Here is a 20,013-nt window from a genome sequence, read left to right on the forward strand (position 1 = left end):
GAAAGGAATGAATATAAAAATGTCTGTGAGGTCCCTTGCCTTTTGTTATGAGGCTCTGAATAATTGGTCTTTTCACTGCTGACTCACTGTAAGTAAACTGCATCATTTTACTGATCTGCTCTGTTAACATAAGCATATGAAACCGAAAAAGATTCTAGAAATTGACCCCAAACAAGATTCTGTTCCAACAGAACCCTTGGACAGACAGAGTTTGATCTGTGGGAGTTAGAGTAGTCGTGAAATGTCCTCGTATGAATACAAATAACACAGGGAACGTTTGGTGGTGGTGGAGTCGCTCAGTCGTGTCCGTCTCTTGCGACCCCACGGACTGAAGCCCGCCAGGCTTCTCTGTCCCTAGGATTCTCCAGGCAGGAGTACTGGAGTGGGCCATTTCCTTCTCCCAAGGTTCTCTCACAGACATAATTTGTTAGCACAACCTTGGAGGGACTGGAGGCTGAGTTCTATCTTGCCTTGTTCACCCCTACTAACACAAGCCGGTGAATGGTGAGGCTAAGTCTACAGTGAACATCCACTCTTCAGGTTTGACCTAGAATTCTGCCGTGACCCCGTGCTGTCTAGACGTGCTTCAGATGGTTTTTCCAGTAATGGTGACACATTTTGCATTGACTCACCTTCCCTTTTCTCCTCATGAACACCACAGGTACACGGGAGGAGGCAAGGGCGTGTTCGGCTGTGCGAGGGGTTCCTTTTTAACTATGTGCTAAGCCAGATAATCTACACCAAGGTCAAACGTGCAATTTTGAACTTAATCCCACACTGTAACCAAATGAGTTTCAGTGAAACGCAAAAACTGGTTCATTTCTGGGTTTTGGCAAAATTATTGAAAGATATACCTCTTGGAGCGAGCAAACGTTACAGCTGTACCCCTGAACACTTTTAAGAATGTCTCTTGGACAGGGGTGCTCTCCTAGAGGGAGGGCAGGGGTGGGCCGGATGAACTGAGGGCCCTCGTTGATTGCACTGTGTGTGATCAATACTGGAAGGCAGGTGAGAATTCCTTTTTAATAACTTTTATATGGTTATCACCACAATTACTGAGATATTCCTTTGATGGACATCAGAGCTAAGGTGAAAGGACTGTCTTAGTCATCTAGCCCTTTCCTCTGGGTGAGATGATCGCAAACGTTCAGAGACTCCTTCCTATCTGATTTTAAAATAAAGCCAGAAATAGAAGAATCATTGCTTAACTCAGTAGCCTGTTCTGGTGTTTAATCATCCATCCGTAGCTCCAGAGAACCCCCCACCCCGCCTTTGCAAAGTGCTCTTTCTGTAGTGAGTCCCTCTGCTTTCCTGCTCTGAGGATGGAGAAGAACCCGTCACCGTGGCAGCACCTCCAGCCCTCTGGAAGGTGTTTTCAGGATGGTTTGAACAGGAGCCTTCATCCTTCTGTTCGTTGGCAAAAGAAAATCTGACTTGGCCTTGAAGCGTGTGCGTTACTCCGTCCCCACCCCTCTCCCAGCTCCACCATTTCCATGCAATTTCCCAGATTTCCCCGAGAGGGGGAGGTTCAAGGAACACATCTCTCGTCTGAATCATTTTTGCAACAAGCTTTTATTACTTTTTTTTTAAACCCATATAAGACAGACATTTCAGAAGAAAACAGCCCCAGAGCACACACTGCGCAAGACAACGGCAGAAGGCGCTCCACGCCGACCCTGCGAGGGGAGGGGGACTCCCCACTCGCTACTGTTTTGGAGGCGCAGAGCCCAGCCCGGGTCCCTTGGTCTAACTGTGCTTTCGATAAAGTCTGAATTTTCCCAGTTTTCTTATTTCATAAACACCCCATCTCTTTATATATAGCTATATGCCTTTATGTATATATGTACATGACTTCTTTTTCTTCTCAAAAATAAAATGGCCACCCCATCCGAGGGGGGGTCTCAGCAGCATTCACAGCGGTTGCAGCAGCGTGCCTTCTGTTCATGTTACAGACATGCAGCGTGGAGGAGAGGGTGCTGTGCCCGCCCACAGCAGGGAGACGGGATTTTAAGGGAGGGAAGTGATAAGGCTGAGCAGGAGATGGCAGATAACTAGGGTTTTTATGATGGAAAACATCTATTTGAGCTGCTTAGCTCATCCTGTTTTTGCAGCTCTGAAGAACAAGAAGTGTGCACGATGAAGGTGCTGTATTCCTTCTAGGATCAGGGGCCAGGTGGACTCGGGGAAGAGACTTGTGAGGCTACACAAAGAAGCACGGGCTTGAATCGACCCAAGGACTTGGGAAGGCAGAGAACAGCGAAGAAATGGGTCTCTTAGAGGCTGGAATGGAAAACCGCCCTCACTTTGAAAGTTCACAGTCCTTCTCCCTCTGCCCTGGAGTGTCTCTGCCATCCTGGCTCCTGGCTCGAATTGTTTGGCTGGTTTTAGGTTTGAACCTAAGCAAGGAGTCAGTACAGATGTAGAGTCGGGAATCTGATCCACCCTGTCCAGGCGGTTTGACCTCACTTCTAGGAAGTCAGGGCCCAGGACCTTAGGTGGGCAGGAACTTTGTGACCCTCATCCCATGCTTGGGGGGCAGGCTGCCCTGTCCTTGTCCCACAATGCCGTGGTCCACTTCCTGGCAGGAGCAAGCCAGCAGCAGAGCCTCAAGCAAAGGCCCGGGTTCCTGACCTTCTCCAAAAACAAAAGGCACTGAGGTCAGCAGGAGGCCAGCCCCACGGCCGACAACGCTTCAGACCACGAAGGAGTCCCAAGTTGGCTGAGTTGGAGGGCACCCCACTCTGTAATCAAGGCAGCTCCTCTGGCAGCACTTGGAGATCCCAGTGTCCAGAGGGAGGGGCGAGGTGGTCCTGGAGGCTGGAGGAGAACCGAGGCAGCCAGGCCCGTGGCCGCTAGCTGGGGAGGCCTAAAGACAGCTTGGACTCGTTTACCTGCAACACGTTTTGGCTTCGACTGTCTGATTTCCGCTCTCAGCAGGAGACTTTAAAAATGGTTAAATGGCTGGTTTCCCCTTAGTGGAAACAATGAGGATGATGGCAATATTAAATTCAAAACTGCAACTTAAAAACAGAGCTGACGAAGGTGTGGCTGAAGACCACATGCACACAGATATAAATGCCTTTGGGTTTACACATGTACAGACTTGGGCCATCAGGGCCAGGGCCAGCTGCAGCTTCTCTGGAAATCTCTCAGGCAACCTCAGCTTTGGTGCTTCTGACCCAAGCCTCTGGGGCCAGTAGCTTTATGACCATCCCTTACCCATGAGCAACGGGCACCTGAGGATGGTGGGGGAAAATTCTCTTTTTTAAATATTTATTTATTTGACTGCACAGGGTCTTAGTTGTAGCACACGAGATGTTTTAGTTGAGGCGTGTGGGATCTAGCTCCCCGACTGGGGATCGAACCTGGGCCCCATGCATTGGGAGCTTGGAGTCTTAGCCACCGGATCACAAGGGAAGTCCCAGGACAATTCTTCTATGAGCACTGTCCTGTTTCAGAGGCTTAGCTCAGAACTGCTAAAGGAATATGCTACAGTTCTGGACTCATAAATAAAGAAACTGTGGATGGCAAATAAGAAACGAATTGAAGACTAAAGGCCAGAGAAAGAACATATCTCTAAAACCCTTTGCTTTGCCAGCTGGTGTAGGGAGAGGCAGCTATTTGGTTTGCGGAAGGCTTGCAGATGGCGAGACGAGGCGGCCGATCTTGCACACGAGCGTGCTACTCTGGGGTGATGTGCAGAGGCACAGATGGCGACGGGGAGGCCCCGCGCCTGCACGCACACGTGGCCGCCAGAGGCGTCATGCCACATCTGGAGCTGATGGGCAGGCACAGATGCACCCACCAGAGGTGTCCTGAGAAAGTGTCTGTTGCAAAATAATAATTAATAATAAAAATTAAATCCGTGGGCTTTCGGGAGAAGGGGAGGCCGGACTGGCTAGGCAGGTTTGCCCTGGGATTTTCTCAAGGCCTCCTCCAGTTTCTGCCTGAACTTGTTGTACTTCTTCTGCACTTGTTGGACCTTGTCCTGCTCCTCTTTCTCCAGGATCGTTAGGAAATTCTGGAGCTCAGGGATGGAGAAGGCGTCCCACTGGGTGGCGAGAGGGAGATTGGGGGAGAGAGAGAACAGGAGACAGGTTAGACATCGCGTGACGGAGGGGCCCTGCCAGCTCAGCTCCCCCTTCACACCGCTTGCTACGGAATAGGCAGGTGTGATGAACAAAGCTTGAGGTCTCCATGCCATACCAGCAACAGAATTTCAAATCCTGGCATCTTCTGGCTGAGAATTAGTAGACCATAAGCCCTGTTTTGATTGGCTTATGCTGTATTTTATTGGCTTCGGCCTTATTCATTGGAGAATCAATAATCTTAAATTTCTCGGTAGCAGCTGAGATCCTAACCGTGATGCTGGAGCTGCCTGAGACCCTGGTGACCGCCTGGAGCTGTCTGCTTTGGGGCTGACCAGCAACGGGTCCCCAGCATGCAGTCCTCAGAGTGACATCTGGAGGGGAGCTGGGCTTGGACTCAGGAGACTGGACGTCAGCCTGGCTCCGCCGTGTGACCCTCAGCACAGAACTCCACCCTTCTCAGCTGTTTCCTCATCTGCCGTGGAATTAGGGTGTCCGCCTCCCGCGGCTGGCAGCGCAGATAATGAGATGAGTCACTTGCACAGCTCTGCAGGGCCTGGCGGGCCTGGGCCTGGCTGGCGGGACATGGCTTCTCAGGACAGAAGGCAAGTCTGGCTTTTCCTGGCTGACCCGGGAACTGACATCCCCGTGGGGTCAGGGACTTTGACTCCTAGGCTCGTTGAGCACAACGGAACATCAAGGTTTATCTGGTTTAATCTCCACATTGGAGAAATGAGAAAGCTCAAGTCCACAGAGGGAACCACGATCACAGAGCTTACAGCCGCAAAACTTGAACGAGAAGCCAGGCCTCTAAACCCCAGGCCTGTGAGGTTCCCATGGGGCCAGCAACACTCAAACAGTTTCTGTGGAATACTGTCCCAACAAAACCTCCCACTCTGTCAAACAGAGGGAGAGCAGAGCTTCCTGGTGGAGGCTGGAAAAAGACAGGCCTAGATCCCCCAAATTTCCACAGTGGCCCCCAAGACTGCTTCTGCAAACCCCAGGCCTGCACTGAAGGCCATGTGACAGACTGCAAGATGCACCCACTGCCATCCCAGGTACCCCAGAACGCGGGGAGCACCAGCTGGGTTTCACCCCACTTCACACCACAGGCTGGATGCTTCCCTTGAGGTAGTGAGGTCTGTTTTCAAGAACTAGAGAGAGAACTGAGTCAACAGTACCCATGCCTGGGGGAGCCCAGAGTTGGAGCTTGCTGGACCTTGGGACATCCTCAGGAGCGAAAATCTGGGTGGAACACAGGGAGGTTCTCAGCACCCCTCCACCCTGACTGTTCAGAAGTAGGCACATGGAATTCTGTCCTTCCACAGGCCTTGCCAGACAGGCCCTGACCTGCTCCCCCAGAGCGCTTACAAACAATCCTGACAAGCGCTGACCTTGGGCCACACTCGCCCCAGCTCAGCAGCTGCAGGGCGGCCTCCAGCTGCACTGGGGGGTGAGGACCACGCCCACCCAGCGAGGCAAGCCCCGTGGGCTGGGTCTGCACAACAGGCGGAGGCGCCCGGACCTACCTCCACCTCTCCAGTTTCGTTCTCCTTTAGCACAAAGCTGAGGACGTCCGTGTCAGGCCCGGCGAGTAAGCGCAGGTAGAGGGGGCAGTCAGCGATGGAGAGTTTCTGGAAGAGCACTGCAACATGTATATTACCATATGTGAGACAGATCGCCAGTCCAGGTTCGATGCATGAGACAGGGTGCTCAGGGCTGGTGCACTGGGATGACCCAGAGGGATGGGATGGGGAGGGAGGTGGGAGGGGGGTTCAGGATGAGGAACACATGTGTACCCATGGCTGATTCATATCAATGTATGGCAAAAATCACCACAATATTGTAAAGTAATTAGCCTCCAATTAAAATAAATTAATTAAATTTAAAAAAACTACTCAGTCTACAAATAGAGAACTATTTTCCTTCCTAGAGGAAGGGAAAATTCTTAATTGATTTAGGTTCAAAATGACAGTAAGACAAATAAACTCAAAAAAACAAAAAAGAAAAAAAGAGCACTGCAAACCAAGAGAGGGGGCTGGGCTCGCCTTGGAGTAGACGGGCAGGGGCTCAGGATGGCCGGGACCGATTGGGATGCAGGGGTGTTTGTAGCCATCCTTTCAACCTAACGAAAGGCGCCTGGCAGGAATAAAGGGTAACAACTGGTACCTTCGGAGTCTGCTAGGGTGGGAAGCGTGTTTCCATGCACGTCATCACCCCAAACGTTCGAGGGAGTGGTCCCATTCCACAGATTAGGAAGTGAACGCCCAGGGGTGGGTTTCCTGCAGCCACGTGTGAAGGGAGGGGCACGGTGGGCGGTCCGTGCGCAGACTTGACGCCACACGGGAGGCTGGGCTCAGGCGCCACTAGAAGCCCACCCCTCCCGCTCAAGTGTGACCGGCCTCGCCCAGCCAGAGTCGAAAAGGGTAGTTTCTGGGGGGGAGTTCGCTCGCTCCTACCTTGCCCATCCTTGTGTATCCGCTTGAAGAGCGCGAACTTCTGGGGATTGTCCACGACCATGAACTTCTTGAGCAGCCCCTGGATGACCTCGCTGACCGTGGTGCTGCTGCTGATGTGCAGCTGCTTGACGGCGTCGAGCGGCAGGTAGAATGAAGTGCGCTTGTCCGTGGCGGCCGCCGGGTCCACGTCCTTGATGGCGTCGTAGATGGACTGGGGCCGGATCCCGGCGGGCACCGTCACTGGCCGCCGCAGCTTCAGGTGCACCTTGATGAAGCCCGTGTAGCTGCCGTCCTCGCTCTGCCAGGGCGCAGGTTGGGTGCGGTCAGGGCGGGCCTGTCTCGCCGGATGTCCCACCTGCCACTCGGGCCGGGGCTCCAGACCCGCCGGGCTGCAGAGGCCTTTCCTGAGGCAGTGCCATCCCAGCCACACCCGCACCACCTGCCTCCCTGAGTTTCACACCCCCACCCCGCCTCTGCTGACCTAGGGATGCTGGCAGGGCAGCGGCAGGAGAAGGCCCGCAGGACCTGGCTACTGCTGCGGCTTCCCCTCCCCAGGGGCTCACGCTGCTTGCCCCAAATCCCCTGCCACCAGGCAGATGGGGCGATTGCTTCTGCTGAGTCCCCAGGCCAAGAGGCAGGGTCTGGAGTGGCCCTTCTGGTCGTCCCCTCCAAACCAAGGAGGAGCTCTGTGATAAGATCCTCGGAGAACCAGGGCACTGAATTTCCTCCTCCATCTCTCTCTAAAACCCTCGAGGCTTAAACCCCAGTACCTCTGCGACTGGATTGTTCTGGCGTCCATTCGGCTGACGCCCCAAAGAGCCAGTTGCCAGCAAACACCAGCAGGGGGCAGGGCTCCTCCAGCGTCTCCCTGAAGATGGCCTCTCTGAACCAGCATGAAGCTGGTGCCCTCCTCCCTCAGAGCTCTGCACACTCAGGCAGGCTGCCCCAGGCACAGGATGTGAGGATCAAGAAGCGGAGGGCTGCCTGCTCCCCTTGCCTAGGGCTTCCTGGGCCCCTAGTCACCTGCATAGCCTACATGTGCTTTGACACGTGGGCCCTAACGTATTTTATACTGAAGCTCAGAGAGGTTAAGGTTTCCCAAAGCTTCAATTTAGAGAAAGAGCCAGAGACGGAATCTGGGTCTCATTCCATACCCCAATCTGTTTCCCCAGAGCATGGACAGCCCAGGTCTTGGCCTCACATAAGCCTGGAGGCCTCCAGAGCCCCAAAGAAAGGGGAGCGCCGTCCCGGGGAGGGGAGCCCCAGGATTCCGAGGGGGAAGGGGGTGTGAGCGAGGTGGGGCAGGGATGGGGAGTGGGCGCAGATGCTCACCAGCTTCATGCCCAGGCAGTTCTTCTCCCGGGCGTTGTAGCTCTCAATCTTCTGCTTGATCTCCTGCAGAGTGGGCGGGCGCTGAGGCTCCTCGGGGGGCTTACAGTCATTCTGGAACAGACACAGATGTGAGGGTGGACACATGTATCACACATGCTTCTCAGGATGAGAAAGGGAGTGACCGCTTCCACCCAAAGGCCTCTCCAACCAAGAGTAAGTAAGCACCAGAACCACGGAGCGAATGGGATGGACTCAGGCTGAGAACAGTCGAAGGTCAAATGCCAGCTGTGGTAACTGCCTGGCCGGCTACCCCCAGGAAGTGGCTGAAACCTTTCTTGGTGCCAATCTCCCTCGCCTGTGAAATGGGGGCCATACCCCACCCTTCAGGCTTGTTGCAAGACGGACACATAGGCACTGGGTATGAATCTGCTGAGTCAGCAAAGCTGTTTTGCTCATTGAGGGCTGCTACGGAAAGATGCATTCAGATGCTATGGGAGACGCAAAGACACGCAAGCCGTAGTCGTCTCCTCAAGGAAGTAACAATACAGCTGGAGAGAGGCGTGCACACACGGTCCCAGCGTGTGCTGAAGGGAACGACAGCAGTTCTTCCACGCCGAGTGGGCCAAGGGCACACGGACATCAGCTCAGGCCCCAGGGCTTCCCTGGTGGCTCAGACAGGAAAGAATCTGCCTGCAATGCGGGAGACCCGGGTTTGATCCCTGAGTTGGGAAGGTCCCCTGGAGAAGGAAATGGCAATCCACTCCAGTATTCTTGCCTGGGAGATCCCACGGACAGAGGAGCCTGGCAGGCTACAGACCACGGGGTCTCAAAGAGCTGGACACGACTGAGCAACTAATACACACACACACATATACACACACATATGTACACACACACACACACACATATGCGTATTTATCAAACGAATGCACAACTGGTGGGAGCAGGGGGTGCAGCCTTCTCTGATAACCGAGGGGATGACGCTTCTCTGCTGGGGCTCAGGGTTGGCCTGGGTTTACCGAGAGCCTCCTCTGTGCCAAGTGCTCGGTATGCATTGTCTCAGTTAATCCTCAGAACCAAACTGCAAGATCGAGTTTATCACCCACATTTCACAGGTTAGACAACCGAGACTCAGAGGAGGTTAGGAACGTGCCTCCAGCCCTACAGTCTGCAGAGCTAAAAGGGACTCTGTTCTGCTGCGTTCTTCCCACGACACCACAATGGATTCTTCTGACCGCACCCCTGCCCCAGACCCCCTGCAGGAAGAATGAAGCTGAGGACGTGAAGCTCAGTGTCCCGGGGAGAATTCTGGGGTCTCAGCAGCTCTATCCGCTTGTCAGTTCCCTGAGTTTCTCTCGAGTCCGCTGCCGCCCACCCTCCTAGCTTTGTCTTCATGTTGTTCCTGGGCAGCTGAGCGTGCGGGAGCCACAGTTTGCAGGAATAAACAGGCATGTCGAAATCGGCCTAGAATTTGCCTGTCTCAGAAACCCAGTGGACCCCAGGGCGGGTTGGGATTCTCCTTTGGCAAATGAGGAAACTGAAGCCCAGAGGGCGATCATTGTCTCCTGGCTGCCATCATGCAGCACCAACCTGTGGGCGTCTGTCTGCTTTGGCTGGGGAATTTCACAGCCATGCTGCCATCACAGCATCACCCAGCTGAACAGGTCGGATTCCTGGGGCAGAGCTGCCCGTCTCACCAGCCCGTGGGAGACAAGTCACACTGAGCAGGACGCGTTCACTTCCTGCTCGCACTTTCCAACCCCACAGGGCCGGTAAGACATCAAGCTCGGGCTGGGGGGGGAGCTGGCGTGCCTCCCACACCCGGCCCTCAGCGCGGAGATGCGCTGACACCCTTTTTCCATCACAGCGTCTTCCGCGGGCCTGTCTGCCCCTCTCTGTACTCTTCTCTGAGGAGGCTGGTCAGAAGAGCACTGTGCATCCACACACTATCTCCTACACACTAAATGTGCTGTTCCTATTTTAAAGGTTACAGACAGAAGCTCAGACGCGTTAAGGAACGCGTGTGTGGTCCCACTGATAGTAAGCATCTGCGTGGGGCCTGTCACCCAGCCCGTCAAGTCTGCCTGACGGTGCTCTTCTCACCATGTGGTCACCCCAGGACAGCCCACATCTGCCGCCCCCACAGTGATCACTGAAATTCCACGCTCTGAGGCGGGGATGAGCAGCTTCCTCACCAAGACCGATACATTACTGACCTGTGAAATGTTCAGCTAAGGTGTATCTGATTGGTGGGTCCCCAGAAGCCTCAGGACCTGGGGCCACCGTGTCACCCGAGAAGATGTCAAGGAGGGACTCCTGTCTCCCAGCGAAAAGCACCAGGATTCCAGGAAAGGGCTCGCCCTTCTCCTATGTGGCCACTCAGATCCCTGGGACAGGTCCATCGAGGACCACCCAGGAGGAGTAGTCCCTGGGGGACTCCCTTCTGCTGGAGGGGAGTAGCAGCTGGTGTGAGCTGCACATCTGTCTTCATTCGCTGTCGACTTGCTCCCCAGGGACCCTCACAGTGAAGCATCTCATTCCTTGTCCCTCCCCACTTGGTTCCTGGAGACCTCACCCCAGCCCCCAGCCCGCTGGGCACCTCTCTATGGGACCGGGTGCGCCTGCTGCCCTCTGAGAACTTCCAGTCAGAAAGGCCAGCATCCAGTTATTATTACACACGCTGTATTCCTTTCATCTATGAAACATGCAGGCTCCTGCTCCTTAGGGGTTAACAGCCTTCTCAGGCTCCTCTATAAAAAAGAGCTAAGTGATGGAGAGAAAACTCTAGCAGCTCCTAGAAGATCTCTCTTGGTTTCCAAATGAGCTACAGCCATTTCCCTGTTAGAAAGGGCAGCCGCATCATGGCTTTCAAAGGCCAGTATTCCAGCCTATTTTTGAACAGTAAGAGTCAGAGCGGACTTAACCTAAAGATTTTCCTTCCTGTTCTCTTTCCCATCAGCAGACCATCTATCCCCCGCTTCCCACCACAAACCTGGGGAAGTGACGCAAGCGGCTGTGGGCACCCTCTGCAGGACTGACGCAGAAGACAGCCGTCCTGCTTTCCGCCCCATCCGGGAGTGCCAGGAGCCCTGTCTGGCCGGCAGGCTCGATCTCCCAGCCTCAGACGGCAGCATCCCAGGCTGCTGCCCACACCAGGGCTGGCAGGCAAGATCTAACCCGTGGACTGAATGAATCAGCTCCCGAAGCAGCCAGTCAGCCAGCCATAGCCAGCACCGTCCGCTCCCCTTTCCCATTCCAGAGAGGGCAGAAAATCTAGACCAGTGCTTCTTCAACTTGCGGCACGTGGACTCCTCTGGGGGAGCCTCAGAAACACAGCAACACCTGGGCCCCCTCCTGGAGGTTCTGATTTAAGTGGTCTGGGGTGCAGCCTGGGCAGACGGATTTTAAAAATCTCCCAGGCGATGCTAATGTGCAGCAGTGTTGGAGAAGAACTCCCAGGCAATTTCAGACCTCCAGGGTTCCCATCCAGCTGCAGGGTTAACACTTTGGCACCCACAGGTATCCACCGCCCCCAGGGTTTACCGAGAAGGCAATATCCAGTGTCTGCAGTCTTCAGAAGGTAAGTCAAAGACCCCACTTTCTATTCACCTGCCGAATTCTCAGATCCTCAAAGTGAAAGATTTGCCTATATCTATGGCTACGAAGCTAGAAACCAGACAGTTTTGTTTCCGGGGGTGGCCCAAGATGGAGACAGAATGGGAAATTGACTCTGTTATGGTTTTAAAAATACAGGCATTGTCCTGCGAGGTGTCTCTCCCAGGAGGCTGACACATCTCGGTGTCTCTGGCACGGATGCTCTGATGAAGCTCCTGGCATGGGTGGCAGATGGTTGAGCTGTTCCTAATGCACCCAGCACATCCAGGGCACTGGTGAAAGCAGATTTGTGTTCCTAGGCCCTAAGCCATGGAAAGGACAGTGTCCTCTCTCAACTCTCAGGGTTATTGGGGCACAGCCAGGTGAAGAGGCTGGGTGCTAGGCCTCAGAGTAGAGGCTCATCCTGAGACAGTGATCCTCAAACTTTTCAGTTTAAGTAGCCATCACACCAAAAGAAGAGAGGACCATCCTCTGGTGGTCTGGGGCCCATCTCAGAGCAGATTTACCCCAAGCTGAAGTTTACTTTAAGAAAAAACCCAAACACCGGCTAATCTTGCATTTCGATCAATGATATAAAGTCTTAATTTGGGTCACTGAGAAGTGACCCAGTGAGCTGAGAAGACGCTGAGTGAAGCTGGTGGCTTTTAGTCTCCCCTGCTGAACACACGGAGGCCCACAAAGCCCCAGCAACGCGGGGGACCCCCAGAGTGAGGAGTGGGCTGAGGAGAACCTGCTAGAGCCGTCAGATACATTCAGGCCTTTTTTTTCTTCTGGACCTAAATCACACAAACCACATTTTTTTTGCCAGAAATTTCACTTTTCCTGTTTTTAAACTCATCCGCCTCTCCTTGCACACTGCATTCACCATCTTACTCCTGTCTAAAGTCCCTCAGCTCTTAAGGCCTCTCTGATCATCTCAGCCCTGAATGATAACAACGATGCTTTACTGTTATTTACTGGCTAGCTCTGTGCAGGTACTGTTCTCACTTAGCCTGTCCTGTTGGCTCATTTCACTCTCGCCACAAGTTCATGAGAAATATACACTTATTATGCTCATTTCACACATGAGAAACAGCTTTAACCCAGGAAGGTTAAAGCTAACCTACATCCAAAGCTAACACTACACCGTTCTGCACTTAAATCCCATCTACTTATACTAACCTCCGAGGAGACCACCCAGCTTGGTTTTTCTTCCCAACTAGGCTGAAGCTCCCTAATGACTTACACCATACGTAGGTCTCTGCTCTATGCCAGATGGCCCTGGGCACGAAGCAGATAATAAATGTTTGCTCAAGAACTTGCAATGGCCCCATTGCCATGTGGGGAGAAAACAGTCTCACTTTCTGCTAGGAATTACAGTGCGGTGAGTCTGGCACTGCAATCTGGACTGAGTTCTGTGAGAGAAGCACCCCTCTTCTCCACCCTGGAATCCCAGAGCTGAGTTCCAGCTTGGCACAGGTTAGAGGCTTAGGCAACACCTACAGGATGAGCATGAGCCTGTGTTCAGATTCTGACTCCCACTGCTAACAAAGCGATCTTGAGAGAATTTGAGCGTGTCTTTAAGCCTTAGGTTCCTCATCTCTGTGAATCATTTATTGTCTCATACTGAAGTAAAGGTAAAGCCAAATGAAATAGGGGGCATCCTGGAAATGATCGAACCCATCCAAAGACATGCGCTCTATTACTCCAGGAATACAGAGTCCCACCTCCGTGAGCCAACCTCATTTCTCACTTTCCTGGAGCACTCCCTTTAGACTGGCCCCTGTGCCAAAGGGTTTGTTCATTCCTTTCTCTACACTAGTGCTTAGCAAATTTTCTGTAAAGGCCAGGCAGCAAATATTTCAGGCTCTGCAGTTTATCTAGTCTCCATTGCGACTCGTCTCTGCCGTGGTAGCGGACAGTGATCACAGAATGAGTGTAGTTTCAATAAAACTTTATTTGTGGATTCTGGCCCACGGACAGTGGCTTGCCACCTCTGGTCTACTCTGCTGTCTGTGTGGTCTCTCTGCCTAGAATTCACAACCCTCATCTCCCCTAGCTCCATCTTCTCTGTGTAGGACGTTTCTCGGGCCTGCTGTGATCTCCTCATTCTCTGCTCTCCTCATCTCTTAGATCCCCGACACTTGAATTCCCCAATGGAGAAAGGCACATACAGGTTTGAACTGGTCCTCAACTTTCTCCTGATAGCATGGTTGTCTGCAGTGTGTTTCCGCCCACCACCAGTGGATGGGCCTCTGGCAACTTCACTAGACAAAGGCTTTTCACTTTATCGGAGTTCGCTCTCTCCACCCTTCCCTCATGAGGAGGTAGCAAGCTGGCTGAGGAAAGGTGCAGGCACGCTCACCACTGGCTCAGAGACACTCTCAGACACCAGCCCCATGACCTCAAAGCCTCAGATTCCCGTCATAGCAAACCTGCAAATCCCCACATGCCATGGACCTCTGCAGCTGCCTACTAACGTTACCTCCACCACTCCAAGAACCTGGGGAGGTGCCTTCACAGCCTGTATGGCTACTTCAGCATCGAATTATGCACTGCCTTTTATTGTTTAATTATTGTTCCACATGTGTTAATCTCAACTCTCCAGTTAGACACTCCTTGGAGGGAGTCAGATGTGACATCTGAGGATTAGTCTTCTTTTGCAGCCCCTGCAGGGGCTCAGTGGAGATAACTAGGCTGACCTCCAAGGGCATGACAGATAAATAAATACCTGCTGATTGAGTGGCAGGGAAAGAGTGGACTAGCTAAGCTGGTACTCAGCCCGGCAAGGACACCAGCCAGGACCAGGAGCACCTCACACCGACCTGCGCTGCGAGGGGCACATGCCGAGAAGGTGTGGGCTGTGTGGGAAGCTGTCAGCTCTTGGCAGCTTCTCGCTGAGGATGAACACAAGACCATCAAATGATCTGTAACCTCTGGTGAGTCACTTCTCCTCCCAGGGCCTCAGTTTCCTCACCTGTGAAATCATGAAGCCAGACCAGAGAAGCTCTAAGGCCCCTCTGCAACACTAAGATTTTACACAGAAGGTGGGACAGGGTGGTTTCTTTCATCACTGCTTCCTCTTCTGTTTCAGAGAACTGGGTGTGGGCTGGGGGCCTCTTCGAGGAGCGCTGGGGCTGGATGGTCCGAGCTGCAGCAGTGATGACGGGTCTACGGCCGCGCTCAGAACCTGCCCAGCGTTTCTCCCTGACTTGACTTTGCTCCTTCCTTGCCACTGGCTTCTCTATGTGTCTGCCAGACCCCACGCTGCCCGAGTTCGAGTAGGTCCACAGCTTCTGAAGTCACACAGTTCAAGAAAGCAAAACAAAAACTCTCCCGGAAGCTGGTCACCATGAGCCTTTGCCACATTTCCTCTTTCTTAGCTCTTAGCAAATCTGTCAGCAGCAGTTCTTGTGCCCCTTGGGTGGAAACCATCTCCAGCCTCTGTCTGGGAAGAGAGCCTCTGGCAGCCGCTGCAGGGGAATGACCACCTATAGACACCTTCCGCTCTGGTCTGCTGCCCACAGCCAGCCTGACCCCAACCCTGGGGTCTCAACTCAGCTCATCCTAAGAAGGAACCTCTGAAGGAAAGGAGTGGGCACCTGCCGGCTGGGCTGGGTTCAGAACACCCTGCTCGATGTCCTGGTCACATTGAAGGCTCACTGGCCCCTTTGTGATAGCCTAAATCAAACGGGAAAGAGGAAGCTGGTGGAGCTTCACCACAGGTCCTGATGAGCTGGGTTCCCAGCCTCACCCATGGCAGTGGGTTGATTCTCACAAGTCCCTCTATGGAGCTGTCCAGTGTTCCGAAATAAAAGAACCAGAAACTCCTAAACTATGGTCCCTGACAGGTTATTCCCAAAAGGGGAATAGGAAGGAAGCATGCGTCAGTTGCTCTGTCATGTTTGACTTTTTGTGACCCCATGGACTGTAGCCTGCCAGGCTCCTCGGTCCATGGGATTCTCCAGGCAAGAATACTGGAGTGGGTTGCCATTTCCTTCTCCAAGGGATCTTCCCAACCCAACTCCAAGGGATTGAACCTGGGTCTCCTGCATTGCAGGCAGATTCTTTACCCTCTGAGCCACCAGGGAAGCCTAACAAGCAGAACAAGCAGAACCATGTGGAATTTGAGTTGCTTTGGGGGGATATAGAGGAGAAGCAATTAAAAAAAAAAGAAAAACAAAACAGAAGGAAACTAGAAAGAGACTGAAGTCACCAAAGACAAAATATGGAGCAGATGGTCCATGTGGACAGTCAGTCAACAGTGACTGATTGAACTGCTCGTGGGTTGGGGGCTGTGAAAGGCACCTTGGGACATGTGCACCCATCCTTGGAGCCCAGGGGTTATCGGAGGAGGGGAGACAGAGACGCATGTCCTGTGGACACCAGAAGAAGCATGGCACGAGCTGGGACCAGCCTGGGTTCAACCCAGGCAGCCCAGCCCAGCTCCGAGTGTAGGGGGGTCCTGCCCGTGGACTCTGGGCTGCCAGCATGTCCCAGAGCCATCCCGGCATCCCTCGTGTTTTCACACAGCCCTCTCAGTCTACACGCAGGAGCAGGCCGTCTGGAGTAGCAGGAGCCCCATGCAGGAGGCTGGGAGAGCCCTGTGCCTGGGAGCTGAGGCATTTCAATTCAGGCCTGCAGTTACCTCATCATCTTAGTGAGGCATTCTCAGGGTTCACGGTCATAATCTCATTTAGTCCTCAAAATAATGAGGGGTATGTTGCTACCCACTGAGCCATGCTGCCGGCACATCTGGCCGTAGGTTGGCTTCTGCCAGCCATACCCTTGGTCGTCTGTGAACGTGGGCAAGTCAATCTCACTGAGACTCAGGTTGCTTTGCCTGAGAAATGCAGGTAAGCAGGTCTTCTTTACACATTTACTGCAGAGATGGACTGGGATCGCACGTCTGGAAGCGCTTAGCACAGTGTAAGTACATAGTAAGCGCTCAATGAATGGCAGCCGGCACACAGCCATGGTACCCGCCAGCAAGATCAGTAGCATACACCTGGAGGGCAAAGGGAAGTTTGGCTGTGGGGACTGATCCTCCCCCAAGAAGACGTGGAGTCTTCTTCCTCTGACCCTGGACCCCTGACAGGCCTTTCAGTCTGGCCCACATTATGACTCTTGGATATCTACTTTCCTCTTCAGGGCTGTAGGCCCCTTTCTCCATAAAAAAGGTATTGGAAATTATATGTTCCAATTGGTATAAGAACAAATACATTAATGTCATAAAGTACTTCCTTCAACTTAAAAATTCATTTTTTCCTCCTGATTTTAAAAGGAATGAAAATATTTCTGTGGGCGCCTCAAATATTTCAGGCCCCTGGATAAGCAGGGGGTGTCTTCAGCTCGAGTCCCAGGTAGGGTGACCAGCTATCCCAGTTTGCTTGGGACTGAGTTTTCTCAGGATGTGGGACTTCCAGTGCAAAATCAGGAGAGTCCTGGGCAAACCCTAGCCCCTGGGACCCCCTCTCAGTCCTAGAGGGCCTCGCTCCCTCTCTTCCTCTGTCTCCTGTGGGCCCAGGACACTGCTTGTTCTTCCGTCCTCCGTAAAGCTGCATCCTTGCACTCCACCCGGGAGGGGCTCCAGACAGGCCCTGCCCCTGCCCCACCCCGGCCTGGCCTGGACACAGGGGTGCTGGCTTCTGCTCAAGATCAGCACACTTCCCTGCAGCTTGGATACAGAACAGAAGCTTCGTGAGGGCAGAGACGGCCTTGTTCACAGACACAGTTCCTAGAACGGCACCTGGCGCACAGGAGGGGCCATTAAATATTTGCTTAATGAATAAAACACCAAGAAGCAATATGACACACACATGCACGTGCACACCAAACCCCAAAAACAGATCTAGGGAAATGAAAGGCTCCAGAGTCGTCTAAGGGGCCCAGAGGATTCCTGCTGCACGGCTAACCATCTGCTTACTCCTGGGACAGTAACTAGAAAGAGGAGATGCCTGGACTCTATATCCAAGGGTGGATGATGCAAACTCCTTCCACTTCTGTTCTCCCCTCTCCTGGGCCTTCATGAAGCAGGCCCCTCTTTGTAGCTCAGAGGTCTAAAGTGTGAATCCAGGCAGAATGGGGTGACACCCATTCTGCTTCAGTGGCCACAGGAATTTTCCCTTGGGTCATTCTCTTGTGCCCTCAAGAGTTTCTAGGACATGAGAAAGTCTGTTTTTCAGTTAGTTTTCCTCACTGGATTTCCTTCTAGGTCCCTGTCCCCTCTGTCTCCCTGACATCTTAGCTTGATCATTCGGGATGAGAGGTTTTCCTCTTCATCTGAGCCCCCAGAACTGATATATCTTTTTGGGATACTTTTCCACTTCTGTCTAGAATTAGTGGACTTTTAAACAACAGCAGCTTATGCCCCAATTATTCCAGCACTGGCTTCATCTTCTATATAGTAGCATGAGCTGTCTAACCCTATCTTCACCAGTAGACCATGAGCACCCCAACACCAGGAGCATTTCCATCTCCGTGTTCCCGGAGAACCCAGGACGAGAGCACTGCACAGTGAATCAGGGAAGATGGTAGGCAGGGTGAGTGAGTGGGTCCCCACACCTCGGCCCAGACTCCAGTCCCTGCAAAGGCTGGACTTGGCTCTTTTAGAGTCAATTTAAAGAGGATTCCATTGCAAATCATATGTCTGAAAAGGGAATCAAGATCCAGAATATATAAAGAGCCCCTATAATTCACAACAGAAAAACAACAGCCCCATTAAAAATGGACAAAGGAATTGAATAGATACAGTCTTCAAAACATTAAATAGTCTTCAAAAGATTAAACATGAAATCACCATATTATCCAGCTATTCCACTTCTGAATATAAACCCAAAGAAGTGAAAGCAGGGCCTGAACAGAGATTTGCACACTCATGTTCATAGCAGAATGGCTCTCAATAGCCAAAACGTGGAAGCAACCCATTGATGGATAGCTGGATAAACAAAATGTGATGCATACACACAGTGGAATATTACTCATCCATAAAAAGGAAGGAAATTCTGACACATGTTACAACACGGATGAACCTTGACAACATTATACTAAGTGAAAGAAGCCAGTCAAAAAGACAAATACCTTATGATTCCACTTATATGAGGTTCCTAGAGTAATCAAAGAGACAGAAAGTAGAATAGTGGTTGCCAGGCACTGTGGGGAGGAAGCAAAGAGGAGTCAGAGTCTAATGGGTACAGAGTTCAGAAGATGGAAAAGTTCCAGAGAGGATGGTGATGATGGTGGTACAAACATGTGAAGGTGCTTAATGCCACAGAAATACACACTTAGAGATGGCTAAAATGATAATATACATGTGTTTTATATATATATAATTACAATAAAAAAAAGAAGATTTGCAATATGTAAGGCAAATGCTAACAAGTATGAAAGAGGAAATTAACAGTAACACAGTAATAGTGGGCAACTTTAATACCCCACTCACACCTATGGATATCAACTAAACAGCAAATTAGCAAGGAAACACAAACTTTAAATGATACAATGGACCACTTAGACCTAATTGATATCTATAGGACAGATCAGTCGCTCAGTCATGTCTGACTCTTTGCGACCCCATGAATCGCAGCACACCAGGCCTCCCTGTCCATCACCATCTCCTGGAGTTCACTCAGACTCATGTCCATCGAGTCAGTGATGCCATCCAGCCATCTCATCCTCTGTCATCCCTTTCTCCTCCTGCCCCCAATCCCTCCCAGCATCAGAGTCTTTTCCAAGGAGTCAACTCTTCGCATGAGGTGGCCAAAGTACTGGAGTTTCAGCTTTAGCATCATTCCTTCCAAAGAAATCCCAGGGCTGATCTCCTTCAGAATGGACTGGTTGGATCTCCTTGCAGTCCAAGGACATTTTACCCCAAAACAATGAATTTCACCTTTTTCTCAAGTGCACACAGAACATTCTCCAGGATAGATCACATCCTGGGCCAATGAATCTAGCCTTGGTAAATTCAAAAAAATTGAAATCATTTCAAGCATCTTTTCTGATCACAACACAGTAAGATTAGATGTCAACTGCAGGAAAAAAACTATTTAGGATACACATATATGGAGGCTAAACAACATGCTTCTGGATAACTAACAAGTCACAGAAGAAATCAAAAAAGAAATCAAACTATGCATAGAAACGAATGAAAATGAAAACACAACCAAAACCAACAGGATTCAATAAAAGCAGTGCTAAGAGGAGGGTTCATAGCAATACATGCTTACCTCAAGAAACAAGAGAAAAATCAAATAAATAACCTAACTTTACACCTAAAGCAACTAGAAAAAGAAGAAATGAAGAACCCCAGGGTTAGTAGAAGGAAAGAAATCATAAAAATTAGGGCAGAAATAAATGAAAAAGAAACAAAGGAGACTATAGCAAAAAATCAACAAAGCTAAAAGCTCGTTCTTTGAGAAGATAAAACAGACAAACCATTAGCCAGACTCATCAAGAAAAAAAGGGAGAAGAATCAAATCAACAAAATTAGAAATGAAAATGGAGAAATCACAACAGACAACACAGAAATACAAAGGATCACA

At 51.6% G+C, this 20,013-nt stretch overlaps 1 protein-coding gene across 2 annotated transcripts in view; it reads right to left on the reverse strand.

Annotated features, from left to right (window-relative positions):
- Positions 1 to 1,553: 1,553 nt before the first annotated feature.
- The window catches only part of RASSF5 (Ras association domain family member 5), a 72,997-nt gene continuing 54,537 nt past the window's right edge, over positions 1,554 to 20,013 (reverse strand). For both annotated transcript variants that reach the window (XM_086342833.1, XM_086342834.1), the window contains 4 exons: positions 7,880 to 7,990; positions 6,548 to 6,845; positions 5,618 to 5,733; positions 1,554 to 4,051 (listed from right to left, as the gene is read on the reverse strand). In XM_086342833.1, coding sequence (XP_086198959.1) covers positions 3,899 to 4,051; positions 5,618 to 5,733; positions 6,548 to 6,845; positions 7,880 to 7,990 — 678 coding nt within the window. In that variant the 3' untranslated portion in view covers positions 1,554 to 3,898. The remainder of the gene's footprint in view (positions 4,052 to 5,617; positions 5,734 to 6,547; positions 6,846 to 7,879; positions 7,991 to 20,013) is intronic.

Source organism: Bos grunniens, chromosome 16 (assembly GCF_055505025.1).
Source record: "Bos grunniens cultivar Pamir isolate PY7600 chromosome 16, Bosgru_T2T1.0, whole genome shotgun sequence".
In the NCBI taxonomy this organism is placed as follows: domain Eukaryota; kingdom Metazoa; phylum Chordata; class Mammalia; order Artiodactyla; family Bovidae; genus Bos; species Bos grunniens.